The 25,926-nt window shown below is 42.3% G+C and overlaps 1 protein-coding gene across 1 annotated transcript in view; it reads right to left on the bottom strand.

Moving 5' to 3' along the window:
• The window catches only part of TSHZ3 (teashirt zinc finger homeobox 3), a 90,998-nt gene extending 67,816 nt beyond the window's left edge, over window positions 1-23,182 (bottom strand). The window contains exon 1 of the mRNA XM_043986303.1: window positions 23,060-23,182. Coding sequence (XP_043842238.1) covers window positions 23,060-23,099 — 40 coding nt within the window. The 5' untranslated portion in view covers window positions 23,100-23,182. The remainder of the gene's footprint in view (window positions 1-23,059) is intronic.
• Window positions 23,183-25,926: the final 2,744 nt, after the last annotated feature.

Here is a 25,926-nt window from a genome sequence, read left to right on the forward strand (position 1 = left end):
TCAGAACATACCATTCAGTTGTCTCTTAAGTAGTAGTTGTGGGGTTTTTTTTCAATCCCAGCTCCTAAATCCTCTCAATCCGTGTTCTAGTTGGTGGCAAAGTTCCTAGAGAGGCCATATTAGCTTCACAAATGTTTATCTTTAATCTACAAATAACCACATTTGGAGAAAATGAAATGCTCCTGTTTCATCATTACATTATGCAAGACTTGCAATATTCATGAGTAAATGCATTGCAATGGAAATGGACATCTTGGTCTAAATTGAAAAGAAATGGAAAAATGGGAACTTGAAACAAGCTGAGAAAACTTAAGGAAAGAAATATCACAGGAACAAGTATGTCAGCCCTAATTGTGTAATTACTTTTTGGCTTGGTCATATAAGCTGGAAGCAAGAAATAAGAGACAATGGTAATTTCTTACTGCTGAAATGGAGGTGTCAAGCTGTCTCGTATGTGATGTTCTGTGGGCTCCAAGCTAAAGTTTACATTTAGATCATGTTACCATAATTACAATCTTCCAAGGGGCAGAGCAAAGGCTTCTCTTAGCAGTATTAGGTCAGCAGTCACAACAGGCACGCTGGCATTTGTTTGGGTAAATATAAGCTAAGTGATTTGGGATAATAATGAAGCTTTATTTAGTTTAATAGAAGTTGAGAGAGATCTGCCATTTTATTATAGTCTTTGTTTTGCATCTAGAATAGCTACTGAAATTGGTAAGATACTATAGGCTTTTTGAATTTAACAATAATAAATAATTAACAACTCACATTTATATGGCACTCCAAAGTTTGCAAAACACCTTCTAATCAACCACTCTGTGAGGCAGTTATTGCTAGTATCATTCCCATTTTACAGATAAGGAAACTGGCTCAGAAAAGTGTAGGATCTTGCCCAAAATCATACAACTAGTAATAGTAAGCCAGAGCCAGGATTCAAATCCTGCTCTCTCCTGACTCCCTTCCAACACTGTCCCACATATGAGAATTATAACATAACAGCCACAACAATAAAGATTACCAAAAAACTACCTGTTATTATTGGTATTGTTAATAAAAAGTATTCTCCCAATAATGCCACATTGGAATCTTCACTGACAAATCCATAAATGCTTTTGAAGCTCAAATCCATGAGAATTCTGATTTCCCCACTTGATTTCTAGCCCTGTACCAACAGGGGGAAGTTCTATCATTGAAATCTCTCTCATCATCACTTCATTTCTTACTTCACAGTTTAGCAAAAGAACTTAGCAATAGGGCACATGGTTCTAGGAGTGGTCTAACCAAAACAAAGTAAAATTCTCTTATCCACCCTCAACCAACAAAGAAAAAGGACAGCTTGCCAGTTGTCTCTTTTCAAAGTCCAAATCCCATCATGTTTTAATGGGGGGGGGGGGGGAGTGGGGAGAAAAGGGGAGGGGGGTATAGATGAGTAAGACACTATTGGGAAAGAAAAAAAGAAAGAAATTCCATTATAGCCAGCTTTCTCAAGCTCTAGTTTAGGATGTGAGTAATCATGAAAACTGTAATATCAGCTTTTTTTGTTTTTCCTTAGACTTGGTTCTTCCTTTATTTCCTTTCAAAGAGGGTCAAGATCTTTTTTTAATTCATAAAAGCTGCTTTGTGATTGCTGAAGGGCTAGCTTCTCTCAGTAACAGCTTTGCTTCTACTGATAGTCGCTGTTTTAAATTATTTGATGAAAAAACAAGGCATTTCTCTCAGCAGCTGCCCTGACTGAACTCCAAGCCCCTTCCCCAACTAGTCTTCTGTTCCACTGGAAACCTATCAAATCAGCGGGAGAAAAACTTTCAAATGATGTGAAGGGGCTGGCAGAAAGCCATCAAATGGAGAGTTTTAAGACTTAAATGCTGCTCCAGAGCCACCTTGCTTCCGCTCAAACCATGAAAATACCCCCTGACCACTCCACGTGCCTCATGTTTATGAGACCTTCAATACATGGTCTGCAAGACAGCCAATTAGCCCAGGCACCTTCAACTGACATCCGAAGCATTTGCAGGTCTCAGCCAAGCTTTTCACATCCCCATCATCTGAATGCAATTTATGTGGCTATAGACCACTCCGAACCCCTCCCCCCACAATAACCTCACCCCCCTCCATGGTGGCAGGGGAAAGAAAGAAAACAAAATGTGAGTTGTTAACATGTTGTGTGGTCCATAACCCTTTTGGACTTGATACATCAATGGACTTTTTTTTTTTAACAAGTAGCCAAGTTCTGTGTTAAACTGGAAATATGCAGAGAATTCATGTCAATAATAAGATACCATATGCAGTAGAAAGTCACCCAGTCTAGAGATTTTGTTTCTTTAAAATGATTTTTCCTTTCCATCTCCATGATAGTTCATAGAATCCTTGTTTGAGATGGTAATATCCCACGGTCTATGACAGGGGATGTTAACCTGCGGCCTATGAGGTTGGTTTTTAATATTTTGATAAGTGTAATTGATTTCCTTTATAAATATATGTATTTTATTTTATGCATTTAAAAATATTATTCTGAGAAGGGATCCAAAGATTCACCAGACTGCCAAGGAGGGGTCTATGACCCCCCCAAAAAATATGTTGACACGTAAGTCTATCAGGTTTCTAGTAGAACCTTGTATACATACTCTGTGAGCTGTTACCAATCAAGTATGGACCCTTCTTGATCTCAGTCAACAAGTAGGAAGAAATAAGAAAATTAGTGTCCCTGCACAGTAGTTGCTATTTAAAGTTAGATACCTTTGGCATTGCAATTTTATGCAAAGATGGAATACTGAAATCAGTTTCCAAGTACTAGAAAGCAATTTCTAAGGAAAAAAAAAGAAAGAAAGAAAGAAAAAGTAGTCTATATAGCTAGTCCCCTCCCCCATCTTTGCGACTTAAAATAGAGAAACAAACAAAAAAAATGAATATGTTCCCAGACTAAGTAAGGCTATGTCAAGTTTCAGCCCCTAATGAATTCTGCAGCTGAATCAAAAACATCTGAAAAGAGGAATTTATAATGGAAATGCTGACAGACCAATAACTATGACGGCATTAGTGAGCACTCCTATAATGGAGCTTTAAGAAAAATATTTGTTAAAACATTCCCATGTTGTACAATGTATGATTTTTTTTGGTTCACTGTCAAATTAAAAAGGGCATCCTTTTTATTTTTCATAGCTTGTAATAGCTTATTCATCTTTTTCTGTTTTTGTCACTGATATTTCATGTCCGCCTTGATCTTTTTTTAAAATCTAATTTACATACATACAAGCACCAAAAGACAATCATGGTAATAATAATACACAGTGTAGTATGGCTAAAATGTGACTTGAAACTTCAAGACTGCAGCTGTAATTGATGCTCTGTCTTTCCTTGCTGTGTTTTGTCATAAGGAACTGAAGTAAAATACTCTGATGAAGACGCATTTTCAGGAAATGTCACAGATATACAAGAAGAGGGAAATACTAATAGACCTAGGCAAATGCATCTGTGGTGGCATTTTGAGTTTCCATGGAAGCTGCCAAGTGAGCTTGGTACCTTATGACCAGGAGATGCCACCTACTATATTGTCGAATCTGCCTGGTCAAGTTCTGACGCTCTATTGATTTTAATGGAACATCCATTTTCTATCTCTGCACCAGAGGAGGCTACGATGAAACTAAAGTGTCAAAGGGTGGGCACATCTGTTTCTAGGGGACACCTCTGCCATGAAGCCTTGTCATACCTTCCTCCACAGCTAGAAAGAGACCCAAGCAGGAAGGTGATCTGGCCAGGATGGATGGGGGATAAAGGAAAGGCAGATCTGCTCTCAGCAATTAACCAGGCCCTCCCTCTCATTTTCCCTACTCTCTCCTTGGTAACTCAGGATACAAAAGAGAGTGTTTCCATTCACAAGAATGTGCCGAATCACTGATTCGGTTTTTAAGAAATGATCTTCATATGATAAGAAACTCTGTCACGTTCTAAAACCATAGTCCAAATCCTGGCGACTAGTCCTCATCTCTGCAGTGGTCAATGATAGTGTGTGATACGTGTTTCCTGACCATATAATCATTATCAACTTTATTATTACATCTGGAATTTCATGATAGGGCTGGTAATTGATTACAGAGATAGAGACAGAATACTGCTCCCACACGCTCCATCGCAATTTGCTGAATTCCAGTAAGCTAACTGCTTAATACTCCTGGAATGTATAAACATTTTTAACTGCTAAATTCCCCATACGGACATCTCAGAAAGAGCCACTCAGTAAGTTGGTTTCTGAGAGTCAAGGGAGGTTCTGATTTATTGAATAAAATATTGTCATGGAGAGTGAATGGAGACCACATTTTTGGAGTGATTATGACAGATTATACATAATCGAATGTAATCTGGGACTAAAACATTAAAGATAGAGGTTGTATTGGGGGAATGGTATCAATAGTCAAATTTGCCTGATGCCATCACTTATCGATGCATAATGGTGATTGTGTTAATGCCACCTATTTAGAGAAAGAATATGATTAGCAGGATTATTAAAAACCTCCTCATCTCAGTATTACTAATTTCATTGACAGTGTTCTGCAAATGAAAATCCTAAAGCTGATAGAATGCCAGGCTGAGGGTGGGTTAGATTCTGATTGGCTGATTAGAGCCTTGATCTAATAGGAGAAAGGGCCATTAATGTAAACTAGAGTGAAGGAACACATCTAATCCTCCTCAAGCCTCTCTCTAAGAGTTGAAGGCAACAATTAGGCAGCATAGCAGAATGGCTAGTGTGCTGGACCTAGAGTCTGGAAGCCCTAGGTTCGAGTCATGCCTCGGATAGTCACAAACGTGTGGCCAAAGGCAAAAGTCACCAACGTATGGCCAAAAAGTCACCTCACCTCTCATAACCCCAGTTTCCTAATTCTGGAAAATATTTCACAGTGTTGTGAGACTTGAATGAGAATGTAAACTTTAAAGTGATCTATGTCTATATAAAAACAAAGAGAGGAGAGAGACAGAGAGAGACACACAAAGAGACAGAGACGGATTTAAGTTAGTTGGGATTTGTGGACTTTTTGGTTAAGACTTGTGATTTTATCATGTAGGGAGTGCCTCTAATGAAGAAATTCCATCTACCAATACAGATCAAACACTATTCTACAAGTACAGGATTACAGTTGCCTAGGACACTGAGAGGTTATGTGAGTTGCTCTAGTCATATAGCCAATATATGTCAGAGTTCTTATTATAAAGGCAATGATAGAAATTATACGTGCATATATATACACAAGTAGGTGTGTACATGTGTGTGCTGTGTATTCGTGTATATGAGAGTTTGAGAGAGAGAAAGAAAACAGAGAGAATAAAGTATTTGTCAACTTATTCCCAACTAAGGCCAAAGTATCCATACTTTTCTCTCCTTTCTCTATTCGTTTCTTCCTCCCATATCCTATTTTAGCATTTTATTATCGGGAACATAGGAAATGGGCTGCTATGGGGAGCATCTAGGATAAAAAGGAACAGAGAGAAGACTGGATTGCCCCCTCTACAGAAAAAAACCAAACAAACAAAAATACCACCACAACCTAACCACCTGAACATTACTTTTTTCCAAAACAAGTTACTCTGTGCTTAAAAAAATACATATCCCTTGATATCACAGATTAATTTCCTATTTAACCAACTTGCCCTCTTTCTTGATTACTTGCCAAATGTGGGAATTGATTTAGATGACATTAGCCAATATGCTTCCTCAGACACATAATAAATGATTTTCATTTTTTGAAACCAAAATGGGGACTATATGTAGCAACGCTAAATGCATGGCTCTTAGATAAAAACTATTTAAGGCCCCCAAGATCCCAGCAGAAGAGGGCTCTGCTTTTTCAGTAAAAACCACTTTAATCTGCCAAATGTCCCCTAGGGAATAGGCCTGTGGATCCCTACAGCTAAATAATAAAGCCACTCCCTGATATCCCTAGCCTCAGTACAGAGCCTGAAGGTCTTAAAGCGTGACATAAGTTTGGGTGTTTTTGAGAGAGTAAGCCACCAAACTGTTCGCTATTACAACCTCAGTTCACCTTTTTGTCCTTAGTTCCCATCTCGACAACCACCATATCCCTATAATGGCTCATCAAGTTCAGCTTAAAAATGCCTCTGCCATCTCCAAATAGTGGGTGGCCACACTAATGCAATTATATTTTTTGTGGAGTTGAAAAAAATTATGACCATGAAATATGTCAAGTAATAAAGGACGTTTTCCTAAAAGATATGTTAAAATATGTAGCATCTTTGATGAAGAATGAACAGACAAGGTTCAAAAGGAGACTTTTCTCATCCTTCCCAACCCCAACTCCCTCTTAATCGTTAAGTCCAGCTCTTCAGGTCCAAGTTTGAATGAGTTCTAATGTTTCTAAGACCAATAATATACCATTATTTTATTCATTTTCTTTCACCAGCCTTTCTTATGTCTGTCCTGTTACTTATTCAACCCAACCATCTTAGCAGGAACCTCATCACAAAGCAAAATGTCCATGCTGCCTTAGTATTCTATATAGCAAAGTAGTCATATATTTACAGATGGTATTCACTAACATTTGTGTACATATACCTATATGTGCATAATATCATTACTATACATGTACATATGAATATACATATGAATATACATGTACATATTCACGTGTGCATATAACATAGGTGTACATGTGCATAAAGTTATATCTCTCTAGCACTAGATATGTACATATCTATAGATATAAATAATAGATATATCTCTATCTACATCTATATATTTCTATATCTAGAAACAGAAACAGAAATGATGAGATAGAGAAATATACATGTAATCATTTTACTACCAGCCCAGAACAAAAACAAAGACAGAAATTATATGGCGAAGGAATGAAGCATTTCCCTAGAAAAATCACAGTGACCCTTTCTTTTTAAAACTCTATTCCCTAATCCTTTTACAAACACTCTCCTAAAACAAAGAATGGCTTTAACAGTACTAATAATTATACCTAATATTTGTGTGAAGCTTTCAAGTTTTGCAAATTGCTCTCATTTGCATGGAATGGGACTTAGCTAAGTCATGTTTTCTACAAAATCACTGTAAAGACTCAAAGTATACTCAAAGGGCTAAGTTATGGAGCCTCTATCCGAAGATCGTAAATCTGAAAGATTCCTTTAAGTCATGTAGTCCAACCCTCTCATCTCACAGATGAGGAGCCTGGGGCCCCCAAATATTAAGTGATTTGCTTAAGGTCACAGGGAAGCAACTCCTTCCCATTTTATAAAGAGAAATTTCCCAAATACAGAGACACTAATGTCCTTCCGAGACATAAACCCAGGTCATCAGAAACATAAGGAGTGACTGCTGAGGGTCTACAAATCTCCTCTAAAGTCCAGAGAGTGTGTGTCTCTCTCTCTCTCTCTCTCTCTCTCTCTCTCTCTCTCTTTCTCTGTGTAGTTTTATTCAGAAAATCATTTAAAATTATATCAAGACTGACTTGAGGGAAATGAGGCATTAAACACTAACCATGAGAATAACTTTACTTCTTCCTGATTCCCGTCTTAAGAAAATTTACTCACCTTAAACTTTTCTAACCTTAGTTACTTTCTTTACTTGAGAAAATATTTTGCTACTGGGGTGGGGGATGGAGGTGAAGAGGTGGGAATCTTTGTTCACATCTCCCCTATATCCCCTTACCACGTTCTACTTTGCACTATGGTTGCTTGAATACTACATTCAATTAACAACTTGTATATTACAGTCAACTAACTCTTGACAGATTATATAGTGAGCAATAGGAGGGCAGAGTATATGCCTTTTTCATTTTCATATCCTCTAAAGTGCCTAACACAAGGTCTTACACAGAAAGTGGGTGCCCAGTAAACATTTCTTCATTTTTTTTTTTTTGCGGGATAATGGGGGTTAAGTGACTTGCCCAGGGTCACACAGCTAGTAAGTGTCAAGTGTCCGAGGCCAGATTTGAACTCAGGTACTCCTGAATCCAGGGCCGGTGCTTTATCCACTGTGCTATCTAGCCGCCCCCTAACATTTCTTCATTTTTAAAAAATGTAACTGAATCTTAAATTTTTTTTCAATCTAATCTTGCCATTGTTAAAGCAGAGAATGGCTATCTTCTTTTGGACCAACCTACCCTCTTCCTCAATTAACTGCCAAATTTTGGAAGTGGTTTGGATGACATTAGTCAATGAGCTTCCTCAGCAACTATTTGGAAAAGGAAGTTGGACAGTATGGGCATGAGAGGCCATGGAGGGAGAAAATCACGTCCTCTGAAAAGAAATAGAAAGAGAAACAAACTTTTAGTCTTTTCTCACCTCCTTCATGCGGAATGCTCCCAAAGAAGGGAGAATCTCAAAGCCCTCAAAGCAGAATCTGCCACATGCTTCTGGATTTCCAGGTCTTATCTGCACCTTTCCCAGAAAGACAACAAAGGCAATGGACTCCAAGGGGACAGATTCAGCTCCAACATGGACGGAGCTACTGTCATTTTACAGTGCTTACATATTGAGCAATCTACCACTAGGGAACATGAAGGAAGTCATTTCCAAATCAAACTCACCACAGCAGGGCCACAAATTTCATTACACTTTGAGCCTTTTTGGAGAATATTTTCAAGGATCATGCAGTTAAAAAGTGACTGAAGTCACCTGTTTCTCTGGTTCACACTGGTATTCGCATCAACCTCAAATGACTGCCCTGTTTAATTCAAGCCCACTATAATGGAGAAGGATACTGGGGAAGGGAAGGGGACCCTGGCTTATACTTTTGAAGTTCAACTCTCTTTTACCAAAAGGTCAAAACTGTCAGCCGCAACAGGCTGGGAAGGAGGAATGAGTGAATACTATCTTCTCTCCATGTGGCTATGGGCACAAAGCTTCAATCATACTTGTCTCTCGGCACTACCAGGACTAAATTTACCTAAGGAGTGTCTCAGGTCTTCTGGGAACAGGGGACTGAGTTTATCACTCTCAAATCAGATATACCCTGGAGAGAGTTCCCCCAACTAAAAACGTGGTGCTTCTCCCTTCCCTTCTCCATTATCCTAAGCCTCTAGGTTTTTTTCTCCTAATTTTAGAAGTCCTGTTGTTCTGTGGGAAGAGAACAGTGTGAAAACTGAGCATAGTATAAAAGAAAAAACGGAGGAAAAAAAGAGTGGCTCTGTTTCAATGCTCACAGCATGTTCAACCAGAGAGCAAAGACACTGGTATAGCTTAATAGCTAGGTTTTAATGTTTTCTTTCATTTCTCAAGGAGTTAGCATGGTAAGGAGGGAAGAACCCTGGAATATAAGTCAGAGGATATTGGGTGACCTTGGTCGAGTCACTTCCCATCTCTAGGCTTAGGTTCCTTTATCTATAAAATGAAGGGGTCAAGCTAGATAATTTCTAAGATCCTATGAATATATTAGCACCAGGAAAAAAAGCACATATATTTTATTGCCTGGAAACCTTTTAAACATTAAATGTTTAACAGGCCCAGTAGTCTTTCTAGAAAGGGGATTGGTAAAATAAGCAAGCACTAGCAATTCAGAATGAGGTTGTTAATGTCAAGCAAACTTTGTGGTAATTGTTCCAATACTTCAAAACCCTTATTTTCTTGGTATATCCCAGAAATATGTTCTGAAGGGACTTCTCCCCTAGCTACCTTAAGGTACATGCTACTCATTTCAAGTCCATGAGCGGCAAAGCCTAATGATTTTATGAGTTTAAAGACCCTTCAAAGTTGAATTCCATTACATCATCCCTACCCCTTGCCTTCTGAGCAATGACTGGGGACCAGCCTGGCCTAGAATGGAATCCATAATGATCGCTCCAACACTATGACAGTGTCTGGGGCTCTATGAAGGACCCCCTCCGGTTCCATCCTGGCCAATGAGAGTTGTTGGATGGGGGAATACAGAGTACAAAGCACTAGTTGGTTGAAAAGGAGGCAGTGAATGCCTCCAGACCCCAACCTGGGCTGCCTCGCTGTACGCTCCCTCTTTCCAGTCACTGCTAGGGGAGATAGTAGTACTGAAAGCAGCTTAGTGCAAGCATGCAAGAGATTTGTGACAGAAAGTTAGAACTCTATGTCAAGCCTTTCATGCAAACAATAAATATTACTTCTGCTCATAATCAGACTTTTCTCCAGCATCGTCTTTGAATGTTGAACCTTTTTCAATTAATTAAAAACTATGCACTGCAGAGTGCATATTTTATCAGCCCTCAGCTGCTTAAGTGTCTAGAAAAGACCAGGCAGTTTTTCTTTCTTTTTTTTTTCCAGGCAACCCAGAGCAAGTACTTGCAAGGGTCATATCTTTTTAATTATCTTTTCTCTCTTTGATTAATTATTCCGTCTGACAATAGCGTGTTTCTAATGCTATTCACCTGCCTTTGATGATTGACAACTTTTCTGTCTGATTCAAAGCAAACAGCTGCTGCCATGATTGCCTAGCAACCAGGATGTGATGGATGAGTCCCAAAGATGGATGGCTGCAATAAATCATGTCTCCGGCTATAAAACTGAAAAAAGGGGATAAGAATAAAAGCGAACAAAAAACAAAACAAGGTTTCTTCCCATGAGTGCACTCAGCTCCTTACCAATTACACCTGAAATGGACTTTGTGCCTATTAATAGCAAAGTTTTCTAATCAGGAAGAATGTGAGGATGCCATTTGTATCAAGGTGTGTTTACAATTGTTCCTGCAAATTGGCACTTGTACTCCAATTACCTCCAGTGTTGCACAAGTGCAGGGCAAGGAGATCAAAGTTTTGCCTTCCTCCATGGAAGACTCTACAGGAAACAATATTATCTTTTTATAGTTTCTACTGTGAAGTCAGGCTTTAATGGTAAGGAAGGGTATAAATCTGATGCTGCTGGATTTGGGGCAGCTGCGTGGAAACCCCGAAAGCAAACTCCAAGTCATTTGTGGCTAGAATGAGAAATGTCAGGCTACTAATAAAGTTATTTCAAAACATTCATACATACACACACACACACACACACACACACACACACACACACATAAATATATAGAGCTGGTGAGTGAGGAAGACAGTAGAGGAAGCCACCTATAGGTTGTGTTTCAATTCCCTCCCTGCATATCTAGAAACTAAGCTCCTTACCACAAAGGGAAAAGTTCATCTGACAAGCAACAGGGTCATAATATTCAGGGTTTCCACAAATCCTTGACTCCCATTCCTTTAAATGAAAAACTATCCCAGTCCAACTCTCCCTCCTATCATTTTTTAAAATTAATGTCGATACAATAAGTCATACAAGAAGCATTAAATTTAATTAACGAAGCCAAATAAAGTCTCATATTTAATAGAATCCTTGACAATTAAATTTGAACTATCAGGGGGCCCTCTGAGGAAGAAGAGAGGCGGAACAGGCACGCCAGGCCAGGCCATTTTCTACCACAGGGAACTGAAGGCCTCAGAGGATAGAAGACATTCTGGAGAGTTAGAACAGAGGATTGCACACAAACCAAACCTCATCAGTCAGTCAGCCTGCTTCCCTGAATACTTCCAGTAGGTGGGGGTATCTTGGTATGACAGCAGAAGGACTTAAGAAAACAGAAGGGATTAACCAGGCAAAAAGCTAGGAGAAACTACCCTTAAAAGTCTTAGTAGAGACCCTGGGGCGTACAGGACAGTTGTACATGTAGGAAAGCAAAGAAGGAGAAAATCACTGACAAAAAGATTTTTTTTGTTGTTTTTTAAGGGAAGTATTCCTTAGATGTGGGAGTCTGCATTTCTCCATCCTCATGCTATAAACTGAGCCAGGTAGTTAAAAAAAAAAACAACTTACATTGTGTTAAGCATTTCAAATGCAGAATCTCTTCTTTTTAAACACATAAAAGAGTTTTAAAATCAGACAACATTTTTAATTTGGCAGCTACAGTCCTGTTTATATTTTAACGCTTTGTACGTGGCTGACTGAAAAAAAAAGTTGCCTGTGTCCTTTAGTCTAAGCTAGAGGAGCTTACTTCATCCTCTCTCCCTGCCCCATACTATTCTTTACTTTTATTAAAAACTGCCCTTTCTTTAAACACTTCTTTTAAAGAGAAAAAAAAATGAGGACAGCACTCCTATAATGACTGGCTGGTATCTGGTAACAAACAATGGGGTGGGGAAGCAAAGCCAATCCATCACAGTGCATACATCCAGGGGCCCTATTCTGTCCCCGCTCGTCCGACTCTCAAGTTACAGCTTTACACGGCAAGTCTAAATAATATTCAAAATGATAAATGGCACCATAAGCCTGATATCCATCATCAATCTTTTTTTAAGGAACATCCATCTTCAATAATGCACGTTTGAATCATGTGAAGCCGCGAGCTCTCAGATTCATTTACACAACCCCTCACCAGCCCGTGCTGTTTGAATGATACCTGTCAACCAGCTTTCCCCTGGACTGCCAAACTGAAGGTGGGGGGGAGGAGGGGAGGGTGTTCCGGAAGGGAAAAGAAGGGGGGGGGGGTATGGATAAGAAGGGATTCAAAGGGTTGAACAACGTGGTTTAGCAGATAATATGAAAGAACATAACCTCTTCAGTCACTCTGCCAATCTCTCTCCGCCCCATGACACCCACAGAGACATATACACACAAGCTCTGTCTCCTCTCCCCTTTCTGTTTCTGCTCTTTAGTTTCCTCCCTCCTCCTCTCCTCTTCCCTTTCTTCCCCTCCTCTCTCTCTGCCTTCCTTGCTCTCTTTCCTATGTTCTCTCCCTATTCCTTTTCCCTTTCTCTCTCTCCTCTCTCCTCCCTCCCCCATCAGCAGTGTGGTGCTCACTAAGCCACAGTAAGAGAGAGGAGAAGACAGCATCACAAGAAACTGCTTTCCCCTCCCTGTTGTCTGGCCGGGGCCCATTTGATAAATGACATATGTCATTCTGTCAGGAGGGAAGGGTGGGTCAGTGATGTATGACTCTGCTGAAAAGGAAATCGACGGTTTGGCGTGGTGCAGCTCTTCTCCAGCAGGATTTAGTTTCAGAACTCGAAAATGAATTCTGCGACGTTTCAAGTGCACACTTAGGGCAGGCTGACGTTCGGCCTGGAGAGAGATCAAGCTTCATCCTTTCTCTGCCCTTCGGATTTCAAAAAACTGTTCCATCAACTGGAAAACTGCAAAGGGACATGCATCTATCAAAGTCCTCAACAGCAATGATTCATGAATTTAAAAAATAGATATATTCTATATTTACATACAAATCTATCTGCATTTATATATTAAAATAAACTAGGTTAAGGCTGGTATTTTTATTTATTTATTTTTTAATGGCAGAGGCCTGACACAAAAGCAAGATAAAAATTAGCATGTTTGAAGTAATCGTCCCACAGCTTGACATCTGCATAGTAAATTTTAAAGGAAAAAAAATGTGTCAGACAGCCCCGAGTCGCTCTCTCCCTCCCCCCCCCCCTTTCATTAGCTCACTGGCAGGGTGGCACTTCTGAACCTCATTACTGCAAGAGGATTTATGAAGCTGAACCCAATGGCAAAGAAAAGGCATCTGTCAATAATTGTAGGGAGCTGCACTCGCAGCTTTGAAATCTCATTAAGTATGCAGTTATCAGACATAAAGATCAAAAACATTACTCAACTACGACAGAATCTTATGGAGGAACATTAATTAGCAACAGGCCTACAGTACAAAAAAAAAAAAACAGACTTCCTCTCACACCTGCCCAACCCACAAACCAAAAGCAACACTCCCCCTCCCTTCAGAAAAAAATAATTCCCAGCATCTGAGACTGATCAAGTACATGAAACGAGAGAGAGAGAGAGAGAGAGAGAGAGAGAGAGAGAGAGAGAGAGAGAGAGAGAGAGAGAGAGAGAGAGAGAGAGAGAGAGAGAAGGAGAAGAGGCAAAGGAGAGAGGGAGGAAGGGGGTGGAAGAAAAGGGGGGAGGGAGGGGAAATTCAGTTGAGACAGTCTTGGCGGTGAAGAGAGAAAAGGAAGAAGCTGTCAAAAGTTGAGAAGGATGTCAGTACTGGCCCTGATTACAAGGGCCTATAGAGTTCCCAGACCTTTTATCATGCCTGCCATCAAAAACAGACTGTGTGTCACAGAGAGATGACTGATGGCTGCCAGTCTCCCAGAGCCCAGCCAAAACCCCAGGAGGCCCCTTCCTTGCGCCCCCCCCACCCCAAGATTCCTAGCCCTCCAGCAACAAGCTTGACCTAGCAGAAAAAGAACTTTAGGCACAGAGCCCAGGCCTTGAGAGACACTCCAAGCAGCGCCCTGCTCTTCCCACAGAACAATTCAGTGAGAAGGTGGTTTGGGGTTTGTTTTTTCAGCTTACTGGAGTTAGCTACAATACCTCCTCTGCCTTGGACACCAAGGGTCTACAAGGACTTGGAAACAATCCTGAGAAAGCACTACAGTTACTGCCATCATTTTTTTAAAAAACACCTTCCTCTTACTCCATATAGATCTCAGCATCCACTTCTTTCATTCTTTGGGCACAACTTCCACATATAATCTTTTACAAAATGCAGGGTAATGACATATAAATTTGTCGAAGAAACACACTGACTCTTGAGTTGAGGTTGAATCATAAAATCAAATGACCTTCACAGCATTATAGAAGGCTTGCAAGTAACTGAGAGCTTAGGCCATATCAGTATTTTAGTTTCAGAACTCATGGCATACCCAGTACATAATATCAAATTGCAATACCAAATTTCCACCATACTATTCCACCTCCTTTTCTCACATATACAATCGAAAGCTATATTTGTAAATATGATATATAAAGAATAATTTCATTCTCCTTCCAACCTTCCAATAGGAATCATACTTGCTACGTATCAGGCACCTCTAGAATTCAGTATTAAGTATCCTAAAGCTGGGATGAGGGTCCCCCCCCCCAAAACAGGAAAGTGGTTTCTTTCTAGGACCCAGCATGATCTCATTATTGTGCCCCCTAGGAGACACTGGAACACCATCATAAACCAGTAGGTAGAACAACTAGCACCTTTAATGAATGCTAAATAATAATATAAGCCAATCTCTTTCCATATTCTACTTTCCATCAGCCTTTTTACACAAGACCTTTCTTCTACAGTTACCTACAGGCCTTCTTACATATCTTTCCCACAATCCTATGCTGGACCATGAGCAGAGATGCAAAGGAAATCTAAAGACCAATAAGGTCGCTATAACCCTATTACTGGCTTCCTTAAGTGAAACCTGCTTAGTGAAAAGGGTATTCCTCAGGCCATCATTGATACTTCTAAAAACCAGAATAATTTACTTTTTAACAAGACACATCTTTAATAAGGGGAAGTTTAAGGCTCCCAAGTAACTAGCTTAGAGAGACTTTCCCCTTCCAAAAATGTACTCTCCCTTAGAATATCCATTAACGTGGCTTAGATAAATCATCACCTGTGACAAAAGGAACCAAAAGCTGGGCGGCAAAACAGATTTTGTTAAAAAGAATTCTAGCTTGAGTGTTACAATAAGGTGTTTATATTTCTTCATATGCTTACCATATTACCTTTATTATGTGTAACATCAAAGTGATTATCGCAATTACATCTAACAGAATTAATTATATAACTTCCCATCACTCCTGGATACATAATGCATTAGAGGTAAGCCCAAGAAAGAAAACATCTTGATTGTGGAAACTATTGTTGGTGCCTGTTTTCTTCCGCAGCTGTACCAAACTGAAGACAAATTCAGAAATGGTGTGGTAATAGAAGATGAGCCACTTAATGGGCAGTGAATATGGGGATAGTGAAGTATATTTTTAAACTGAAGAAATGGTCTGTTTTCATATTGTTTTGGCACAAATGGCCAGGTAAAATCATTTAAAAAAAATTTTCATTTTTTAAAGGAGATGGTTAATCTACCTAACAAATCCGTTACTCCATAAAGAAAGGAGTGCATGGGTGAAAGACTTACAAGCCTTTACGTATGCAAAATAAATTCACTCAAAGCTTCATTAATATTAATTTAAATTCAAAACCCATTTACATTAAATTGTTCATTAAAAACTGCCTATTTTATGCAACATGCATTCCTCAAAGAACGCAGAGGAAACTGAAACACATAGGGCTGGATTTAATGATGGGGATGAAATATCAAAAGTAAATGAATTTGAGTCATTTCACGCATATTATAAAGCCAGCCCTTTCCTCTCCACCAGCAGTAGGCTAAAGTTGGGTGGGCCCTCAGTCATCTATAATACCCAGCCTTCAGTCGTTCAAGACTTGTATGTGGGATCTTCTGACTTTCCAAATAGTGGACAGGAGAAAATAGGAACAATTCATGGAAAAGAGTGAATGAATATACCCAGTTCAAAATGCTGGACTAGTAAGAACATCTAAAACTACTTTAAGAATCTCAAATGGACTTCAATTAATGATAAGTTTGGCTCAATTGTTAAAAATGCACATGAGTTCATGTATGTCATTATTAATGTGCACATGCTTGGTCTAAAATTAATATCATTCTCTTCTTCTCTCTCTCCCACTTCTGCCCTCAACTCTCTTCCCCCAAGGAATTTTACAGCTTCTGAAAGCTTGAGGAATAAGAGTGTTATGGGAAGAAATTGGGAGGTTCCTCACTCAGTGAACTCCCACACCGAGGACACTTACTAACTTACCCTGTTTCCCAAACAGCTGTTCTGGATGGAAGAAACAGAGTCATAATTAATAACATGTGTCCTGACAGTATGAATTAATAATTTATCATTAAGCACAAACACCAAGTTAAATTATTCTTCAAAAATCACACCTTTGCACATCTGAGAAAATAGGAGGATTAGGGAAGGTTTCAGGTAACGTGGCCTTTTAAGGAATAATTTTTACAATTCTTGTCCTGAATAATTTCTTGTTTAGCACAAAATAAAATATAAAGTCAAAATTAATTAAACTTGTGTATCAAAGTGCTACTTAAACTTGCATCTGTACTTAATTCCTTTTTTAAAAAATTGAGATGCTTTAAAATCTTTCCCATTTTTGTTAAAACATCTTATAATGTGGTTAAAAAAATTCCCTGGATCCATAGTATTGCAGTTTTTCACACAGATAGTGATAAACAATTTCATGATGCTGTATTCTGCACTTTTTCAGGTAAGAAACTATGGGGCAAAATTTTCTTCACAATGACCTAAATTACTGAAACCCACAACTAATGCAGATTTTTAAAACTCAAGGAAAACTAACAAAATCTGTCTCCGTTCCCTGTGCTTTTGGTAGTAACACTAAAAAAGAAGACGGGAGGGGTGGTGTGTGTGTGTGTGTGTGTGTGTGTGTGTGTGTGTGTGAGAGAGAGACAGAGAGACAGAGAGACAGAGAGAGACAGAGAGACAGAGAGAGAGACAGAGAGACAGAGAGACAGAGAGAGAGAAACACCCTTAACCACACTCATTGTTTAGTGGGATTTTTAAAATTAATTTAATGACTAACTGCAAATACTGGAAACTAGAATTAATCTGTCTGGATAAAAAAAGGCTTACAGACATTTAAATGCATGTATCGGGACACTTTATCAACCTAACATAAAATTGTCATCTTATCTTATTATATGACTATTTTATGCATGTGTCAAAGAATTTAAAAATGACTGCCTGTCTATTCAGTCTAATTACAACTGCATATTATCTCTCCGCATGTACCAGTCCATATCATTGTTACTAAATACAATATATTGTATTCACCTTTCATTGTTAATTTCAGACAGATAAACCACAATTTGGGGAGTGACTAAATTTTAAAATTTTTAAGTCTTAAACACCTGAGCAAGAATGTTTGGTGACACTGGGTCGCATCTGTTTGTGGGGTTTTTTGGTCATATATTAATGGGTAATATTCTAATACCTGCAGTATTAGAATAGAATGTATTTGTGTGTGTGTATATATATGCACATTTATACACACATATATTATGCACATAAATGTATATGTGCATATGTGAACTGTATATGTATGTTATACATGTGTATGTATATGTACATAATATGTAGTACAGTCTGACTAATATACTCAAATACACCATAGCTGTGTGTACACCCTTACAAAAACTCTGTTCACATATACATACACACATACCGACTTTGTACTTAGAGGACTCAGGCTATTTTATAGTTGTTCTAGTGCATGGATATGAAAGGAGAGGCAGGAAAGCAATGGAAACTGCATTTGAAATAACTGAAACATTCATATCATTGGATTAAAATATTACTGCTTCTCCACCAAGACGAGGAGTTCTGATTTTGGCTTTGATTTCCACCACCCAGGTGAGCAAGATTTTTTACCTTAAAACTGACCATGCAATGAGCACACCGCCCCACCCCCTCAGCCCCCCCAACCAGGTAATCTTTTCTATACTACAGTCAATACTTATCCCAGAAAATGTCACTGGGGGCAAAGAAAAGGGAGGATGGTGGTGGTGGTGAACTACTCTAATCCTGCAAACTCACCCTGGCTTCACAGCATTCCCCATAACCCTGAAGCAGTCACAATTCATTCTAATCACTTTACAAAACAATCTTTAGTAAAAAGAGGAAGAATGCAGACTTGTGAGCCAATTTAAGGAATAACTGCTGATACATCAGTTATTGATGATTTCCCTCCTGCTTATGAGTGTGCTCAAGGCAAAACTGCAAGGAAGATGACAACATCAACCATTCGCAATAAACTGCGGCCCTGGAGAGCACTGAAGCCCTAACTGACAGTTGTCAAGATAATAGGAGCAGTGGCAGCTGATTCTGGAAGATTCTGCTCTCCAGTTGGATGTTTACCAGAAATGGCCATTCCCTCCTTGCCTTCATGCCCCATTCTTTCTTTCTTTCTTTTTTCGCATTGTTCCTCATACTTTGCAGGAAAAAAAGGGGGAAAAGGAAAAGCAGAGAGACAACCATAACTAATCATTTTGTCAGCTAGCTGCTGGGAGGAATCTCTGTCGAACAGAGAAATATGTGGCAGGTTTGGAGGCAAATGGGATCTATAACAGGGGCTGCCCCCCTGAGTACCTACATAGAGGTAGTCTGACTACATGGCTATGTTTACTTTGGTTGGAGGAAAGAGCAGCCTGAAAAATCACAAGGCAGGATCTAATTTTCCAAAGGCACATACACCTCGGCAGGTTGTGGCAGCTGGTCCTAACCTGGTCCATTCTAACTAGAACTGTGAAAGGCATTTTAGTATTTCCTTAGGTACTTATGTAGTTATTAATCTTAGTAACCCTCTTCAGAGCCAACTTAGGGCACCAGTGTCAGTGAACCCAACAGAAAGAAAGGTGTTCAAGTAAAGCGCTAAAAAATTCAAGGTCTTCATGGGTTTAATCTATTACAGCTAAGCTCCAAAGGAGGATAATTTTCTCCCAAAGAATGAAACTTAAAGGTACCAGGTGGGTTGAGAACTACTTGGTGATAAGAGAGAAAAAGAAAGAATTGGGTTTCTATTACCCTGAGGTACTTATGTTCCTCTGAAGAAATAAATTTATATGAATAAAAAGGTCTGTCACCAGTTATTAAGTATAACTACAAGCATGATTTCTTTATCTTTTAAGAAGACATTTATTATTTGTTTTTGTCTGATTTTTTTTAAGTGCTAAGAAAAAGCTGTAATGTTTAGGAAGGTATAATTATAACTTTTCTCAAATTAGACTGGCCTCTATTAACACTACCGGGTTCTAACTTTCCCAAATATCTATTTGGCACAAATGTGTGCTGTCTTGAGAACTAAAACTATTAGTCCTTTAAACAGGTGAGCAAATCTTTAAGTCTGACCTTCTCCCACATTATGGGGTGGGGGGGAGGGTAGAGGAAAAGGAAAGTCACCAGATCCTGAGTTATTTCCCTCCTTTACAATCCCAAAGTAAGAAATGATTGCTTTTCAGAAATTCTTGGAGACAGCTTTAGTCTTCCACAGTGTGGTGTTAACACTTGGGCTAGACATAAAGAATTTGTGCACCTGTCTGTTATGTCTGCAAGCTCTGTACAGCTGAGAGTTCTTTGTTGTTGTTATTCTACTCCAGACCATTAAAAGGGCCCTAATTCCTATGACATGATTATCCAGGTACCAAAGCCCATTTGTCACCTGCAGCAGAAAATTGAGTTAATGCACAACTAAAGGCAACCAGGACTGTGTAATATCAACTTGATTACATCAAACTAGCTGCAAACCTAATTCTACTGGATGACACTGCGTCGAGCTTGTCATCTCCAATCATTAAAGCTGTCAGGAATCCATCAGGTTTACAGCTAATTAGGTGAACACTAATGAAGCTGGCAAAACAACTTTTCTTTTTTTATGGCTGAGCGGACCTTTCAGTTTGGAGGGGGGAAAATTCTCCAGTATTCTCTAGGTTGCTGGGAACTGGATTTTCAGAGTTACCAATCAGCAGACATCTTTCTTCTTTTTTTTTTTTAAACTCCCTCTATCAGTACAAAGCAATCAATTTGTCATCACTCTCAGTATGCCACAAAAGCAGTCATGAACCTTATAACTTGCAGCTGTGAGGACCCAAAAGGAGGAGGGGGTAGGGGGAATGGGAAGTTTCTTGTCCATCTAGACAAAAACCTCACACAGCTCACTTATTGGTCTTTACATACTTATCACCAGCATAAATGTGGAGGGTATTTTTTTTTCACTCTTCTTAAATAAGTGGCCCTTCAGTCATTCTCCACCCCCTCCTCTTCATGTCCATTAGGCAGAGGCATTTTGATAAAGTAAAGCCAAAGCCAGTGTATGGGGGAAGAATGAAAGCACTCACTCTGCCAACTTCTGATTGACCATTAAGCTATTGATGAATGTGCCTGTCAGGAGAGAGACAATTAAATCAAATATGAAACAAAGTCGTTTTGACGGGTCATTTTGATAGAGCAAAACCATTCTTCCATCTCCTATTAGTCCTGCAGTCAAGTTTTTATAATGAATATTTCTTAACTAACCTGATAAATCTTGGTTGTTTTTGCAAAAGGTATAAAAAAATTCCTGCAGTGAAGGCTGCTCTTGAAAGGGGAAAAGAAAGTCTGCTCCTAGTTACTTTAGTATTCTAACACATCAGGCATGAGGATCAGATTTAGTGAGTGACACTGAAAAGCTGAACTGTAAAGAGATTACCAGACCAAATCTGAAGATATTAAAATGAACCCTATGTAAATTACAAGATGTACAGACATCTCAAAATGCATGCCCCAAAGAGAAAGAAAAGTCTGGAAGTCAGAAGGAAGCCCTGGAAATTAGTGTGAATCTTATGGTGCAACTTTTTAAAGAAAGCATTATTAAGCTAAACTTGGGGGGAGGGGTTCATTGATGCAGTTAATATCCCAGCCTCATTTAAGTTAAAACTTGATCTAAGAGACAGAGGCCTCAGTTGGTTGAACACTCCAGATGTAACTATATCACTTTGAAAACTTTCTAAACTTGGGTCAATCTAGAAATAAGAAGAAAAATACCCTCCCCGGAAAGTCTATCTCTTTCCATGGTTTTCCAAAGATACTGACATAAAAGCATGTGCCTAACAAGAGAAATAACTGTCCACAATCCTAGTTATCCTGTGGAAAGGATTGGTATAGAGTTCATCCTATTTGGGCTCCAACTGTCAGAGCCTGGGTAGTTTCCTTTTTTTCCCCATAGCAAACTCAAACTACAAGTTTACTGTACTTAATAAGTACTATTCAAGAACAACTAAGATAATGGAACTTACTACTACTACTACTGCTTCTGCTGCTGCTGCTACTACTACTACTACTACTATGACTACTACTGTAAGATAGAGGGAAAATACTACTTTCAGATATAATGAACACATAATTTACAGCCAAGAAAAGCTCAGAATATACTTGGCCACCAGTCTTCTCCCCTTCCCCCTCAGCTCCTCCCTCTGCCACCCCTCAAACACTTAATCCTCTCGGTTTGTGCAACATCATCTGTACCTCTCCACCTATGAGTGTTACTCATATCAAAATACATCTTGTCCATATGTGGTCCTCTCAAACAATCCTCCAGAAATCCCTGATCTACCGACTGGGCTTGCCTGACGTCACAGAGCCTGGCGTTACTGGAGCAAGTGATTTATTGATGTTTATTGGGAATGAATAGATCAAAGGCAGCAGGATGACAGGCGATCAATCAGTCATCAAATCAAGGATGGCAAGAGGCCAGAAATCCTTCTAGCAGTCCACATGCCCCCAACTGACGATTATTGCAAAATAATGTTTGTATGTGTTGTCTTTGGTTCATGGGCTGGTTTGCCAGAAGAAAAAAAATAATTAATTAAAAATCTGCTCAGTCTTAACAGGACTTGACAGTCCTGGCCCAAAAGAAAGAAAAGAAAAAGACAACTATTCATATGTAGCCCAGAAAGTATTAGGAGGAGAAGAAAAGGAGAGTAGTAAAAAGGGGGGGGGGGAGGCGGGGGAGGGATTTAAAGCCAGCATCAAAAATATTCTTGACAGTCATCTGACAATACACAGACCCTTCTCAGCTTCGGCCTCCTCTGCGGCTTCTCAGCTTGGGCCCAATAAATGAAAAATCAATAGGATTAGCCTGGAGGTTGCCAAAGGGACCATGGACTCCTTAGAGGAACTGGAGATGTCCCCAGCTCAGCCCCGCAGGAGGGAAGGCAGCTTCAGGCCAAGTTTAAGGGGGGGAGGGGGGAGGGAGAGGTCTCTCCCAGTGTCTCTTTTAAAAAGCCAGATGACCCTCTAGGACTGTCACACACACACACACACACACACACACACACACACACACACACACACTTCCCCTATCAACTCATCTTTTCAGGAGAAAAAGAGATAGAGACACAGATTGCAAAAAGGCAGTGCTTGCTTCTTTCCCGAAGTGAGGCTCCAGAAGTCCGGAGGAAAGAGGACAGCAGGGAAAGAGAACTAGGCGTCCAAGATTGCTGGATGCCCCAAATCCGACAACCTCACACATTGGCATATTGCAAAGCCCTGAGTTACTCTGAGAATAGTGAGGGCAGATGGAGCGGAGTGAAATGCCGGAAGGTGAAAATAAATCGGACCCAGGGAGAGGAGAGAGGAAGCGGCAGGGACGGGAAAGGGGCTAGGGAGAGGTGGAAGGAGGAGAAGAAGAGGAGGAGGAGTAGAGGAGAGAGAAGAAGGCTCGTACCTGCTGCGCGCCGGGGCGCTTGCTGCTTTCTCCTCGGCATCCTGCTCTCCAGCGACTGCTGCTGCCGCTGCTGCCGCCGCCGCCGCCGCCGCCGCCGCCGCTGCTGCTGCTGCCAGGGGTAGGGGGGCGGCGAACGGGGAGGGGAAGGAGGAGAGGGGAGGGGAGTGGGTGGCGCTGGGGTGGGAGCTCTGGGGGGGGAGGTTGGCAGAGTTATCTCAGCCTCCCCCCCGGAGATCTCCTGTGTGATACTGCTTCCTCCAGTCTCTCAGCTTTTTCCCCCCTTCTTGCTCATACACGATCCCACAAACGTGAGGGAGGAGGAGAGGGGAAGGGGGAGGAGGGAGCAGGAGGGAGAGGGAGGAGGAGGAAGAAGAGGAGGAGGGAGGGGAGGTGGTAGGAGGACGGAGCTGCCGGCAGAATGGGAAGTTTGACAAATCGCCCCGGAGGCAGGAGGAGGAGGGGGAGGCGCAGCCGGGCCTCCCCCTCCCCGGCCCCAGATGAGGTGCGCCTGGTTTGGGGGGGGTGGGGGCCAGAGAATTGGAGGTGGGGGAAGAGAAGGAAATACGAGGATGGAGAGGAGGAGAGGAGGGGCAGAGGGGAGCCCTCGCTCCTCTTCCAGCCCGGGTCCCGGCCCTCCCCGGGGGGAGGGGGGCTCACGGCATCCAGCGGGGAGGCGCGGACAGGCTGGCCGGCCCGGGCGGCCGCAGCAGCCGCCGCTGCAGGATCAGCGGTCCTCGGAGCCGGCGGCGGGGCTGGAGCCGCGGCGGCCGCAACAGGCAAGCTTAAAGGAAAACGAGATGATCGTATCACTCAACTCGGCTGGGGGGGGGGCGGCACCGAGCTCCCCCCCCCCATCCCCGGGACATTCGCTCCTTAGCTGTTCCACAGGGGGGGAGGGGGCTGAGCCTCTTCCCGGCCCCCTCCCCGCCCCTCCCCTCTACTCTTCACCCCCCACCGGGTGCAAGCTCCGTCTCCCCTTCCCGCCCCTATCCCAGGATTGCATGCACCCCCCCACCCCCTCCTCCCCGCAGCCGCCGCCGCAGCAGCAGCAGCAGCGGCTGCCGCCTTCAGCGCCCGCCCTGCCCCGGCCCCTCTGCCCCAGCTGCTCGCCCGGCTCACCCCTCCCGGGAGACGGCTGCTCTTCACTTTGCTGCCCCTACCACCGAGTCCCTGGGTCAGGCCTGGCCGGGCCCCACGCACCCCCCTTCTCCTCCTATCTCACCCCCCTCCCCTCCTTCGCCGGGCACTCTTCTTCGCCCGCTTTTGTCTAAAGGCCTGAAATCTGTCACGGCAAGTCCGATCGCCCCACAAGATGACAGTCAAACATTCATGAAAAGCAGTTTCCGTGAGAGACTGAGAGGGAGGGTAGGAGGGCGCAGGCAGAGCCCAGGGAGAGGGAGAGGGGGAAGCCCACGACCGCAGCTCCTGCCCCCTCTCACCCCCTCCTCCCGCCCCGGCTCCTCCTCCAGGCTGCCCCCCCCCACCGGCCCGAAATGGACACTTTCCCCAATTTCTTTTCCCGGTAAACTTTCCTCCTAGATAGGGGTTCAGGGGGATGAGATGGGGCGACTCTAAGTTTCCTCTTAAGACTTTTACAATAAATGTCCCACCCTGCTACCCCCACTTGGACCTGCGCTCCCCTTCCCACGCCTTAGCTCCCAGTTACCGCCCCCCCCCCCGGGATGTTACAATCCGCACCCCCACCCACTCCCTGAAGTGGCTGGTAAAGAGGGAGCTGGAAACGACCCAATGGCCTTGCCCCCCGCAGGGACTCTACATCCCAACCTTGTCCCTTCCTCGGGGCTCTCAGGAGAGGGGGAGGGGGGTCTCCTACCAAGGTCCCCTCCCTGCTTTCTACACATCTTCCACCTCCCCAGCCTCGCCGCCCCACTCTGCTGCCCTTTCCTCCTCTCACCACTAGCCGGGGGTGGGGCAGGGACTGGGTTAGAGGAAGGCGATCGATTATTGATTGGAAGATTGGGGATCGATCAGGGGCCCGAGTGGCTGCCCCCTCCCCCGGCCTGCCTGCCAGGGACAGCCACACCAACTCTGGGAGACGCAGGGGGTGTAGGAAGAGGAGGAGGGCGAGTAGCCGGGGGAGGAGGTGGAGGAGGAGGAAGAGGAGGAGGAGGAGGAGAAGGAGGAGGAGGAGGCTCACTTACAGGCGGCGGGTGCGTGCGTCTGTCCGAGTTCATTTGTGCAATCCCGGGGCCCGGAGAGCGGAGCGCTGGCGGCGGCGCATCGATGCGCTGTGGGTTTGATTGCGTCTCCCTGGGTTTGCAATAATGCGCAGCCCGAAGGAGGGGACTGATTTCTGTTTCCAGTGCTTTGCGAACATGGACCGGTAGCTATGGCCAAGCACCTTCCCGGCCTGGCCGCCAAGTGCACTTTTTCCTGGGCCCCCGCCCCCGCCTCCCCCCCTGCTGCTTGCCTGTCTCTGCTTCTGCTTTTCTCCCCCTCTTTCCTTCTGTTTTCCCCGCGTGGACTGAGGGAGTCACTTAATGACAGTCCCAGCAAAGCCGAGGCGTTCCTGCCTCTCCCCGGGGCCGCCGCCGCCTCTGGGCTTCAGGCTCCGGACTCCTGATCCCAGCCCCAGTAGCAAGACAGGGTCTGGTTGGTTGATTGGTTGGGTTGCTCTTATTTTTTTCTTCCCTTAGTCTTTTTTCTCCTTTCTTTTCTCTCTCCCTCTCTCTTTTTTTGGTGTGTTTTTCTTTTAAGTTCACAAGGATAGGTTTTTTGTTTGTTTGTTTTTTTGCTTTTTTAAAGTCAGGGAGTATGTGATCTCCCTTGGACGGAAAGATCAAAGCAAAAGTGCCATTGAATCCCTGTATTCAAGAGCAGGATCAAGACCTGGGCTCAGTCCATAT

The sequence above is a fragment of the Dromiciops gliroides genome, chromosome 2 (assembly GCF_019393635.1).
Source record: "Dromiciops gliroides isolate mDroGli1 chromosome 2, mDroGli1.pri, whole genome shotgun sequence".
Taxonomy (NCBI): domain Eukaryota; kingdom Metazoa; phylum Chordata; class Mammalia; order Microbiotheria; family Microbiotheriidae; genus Dromiciops; species Dromiciops gliroides.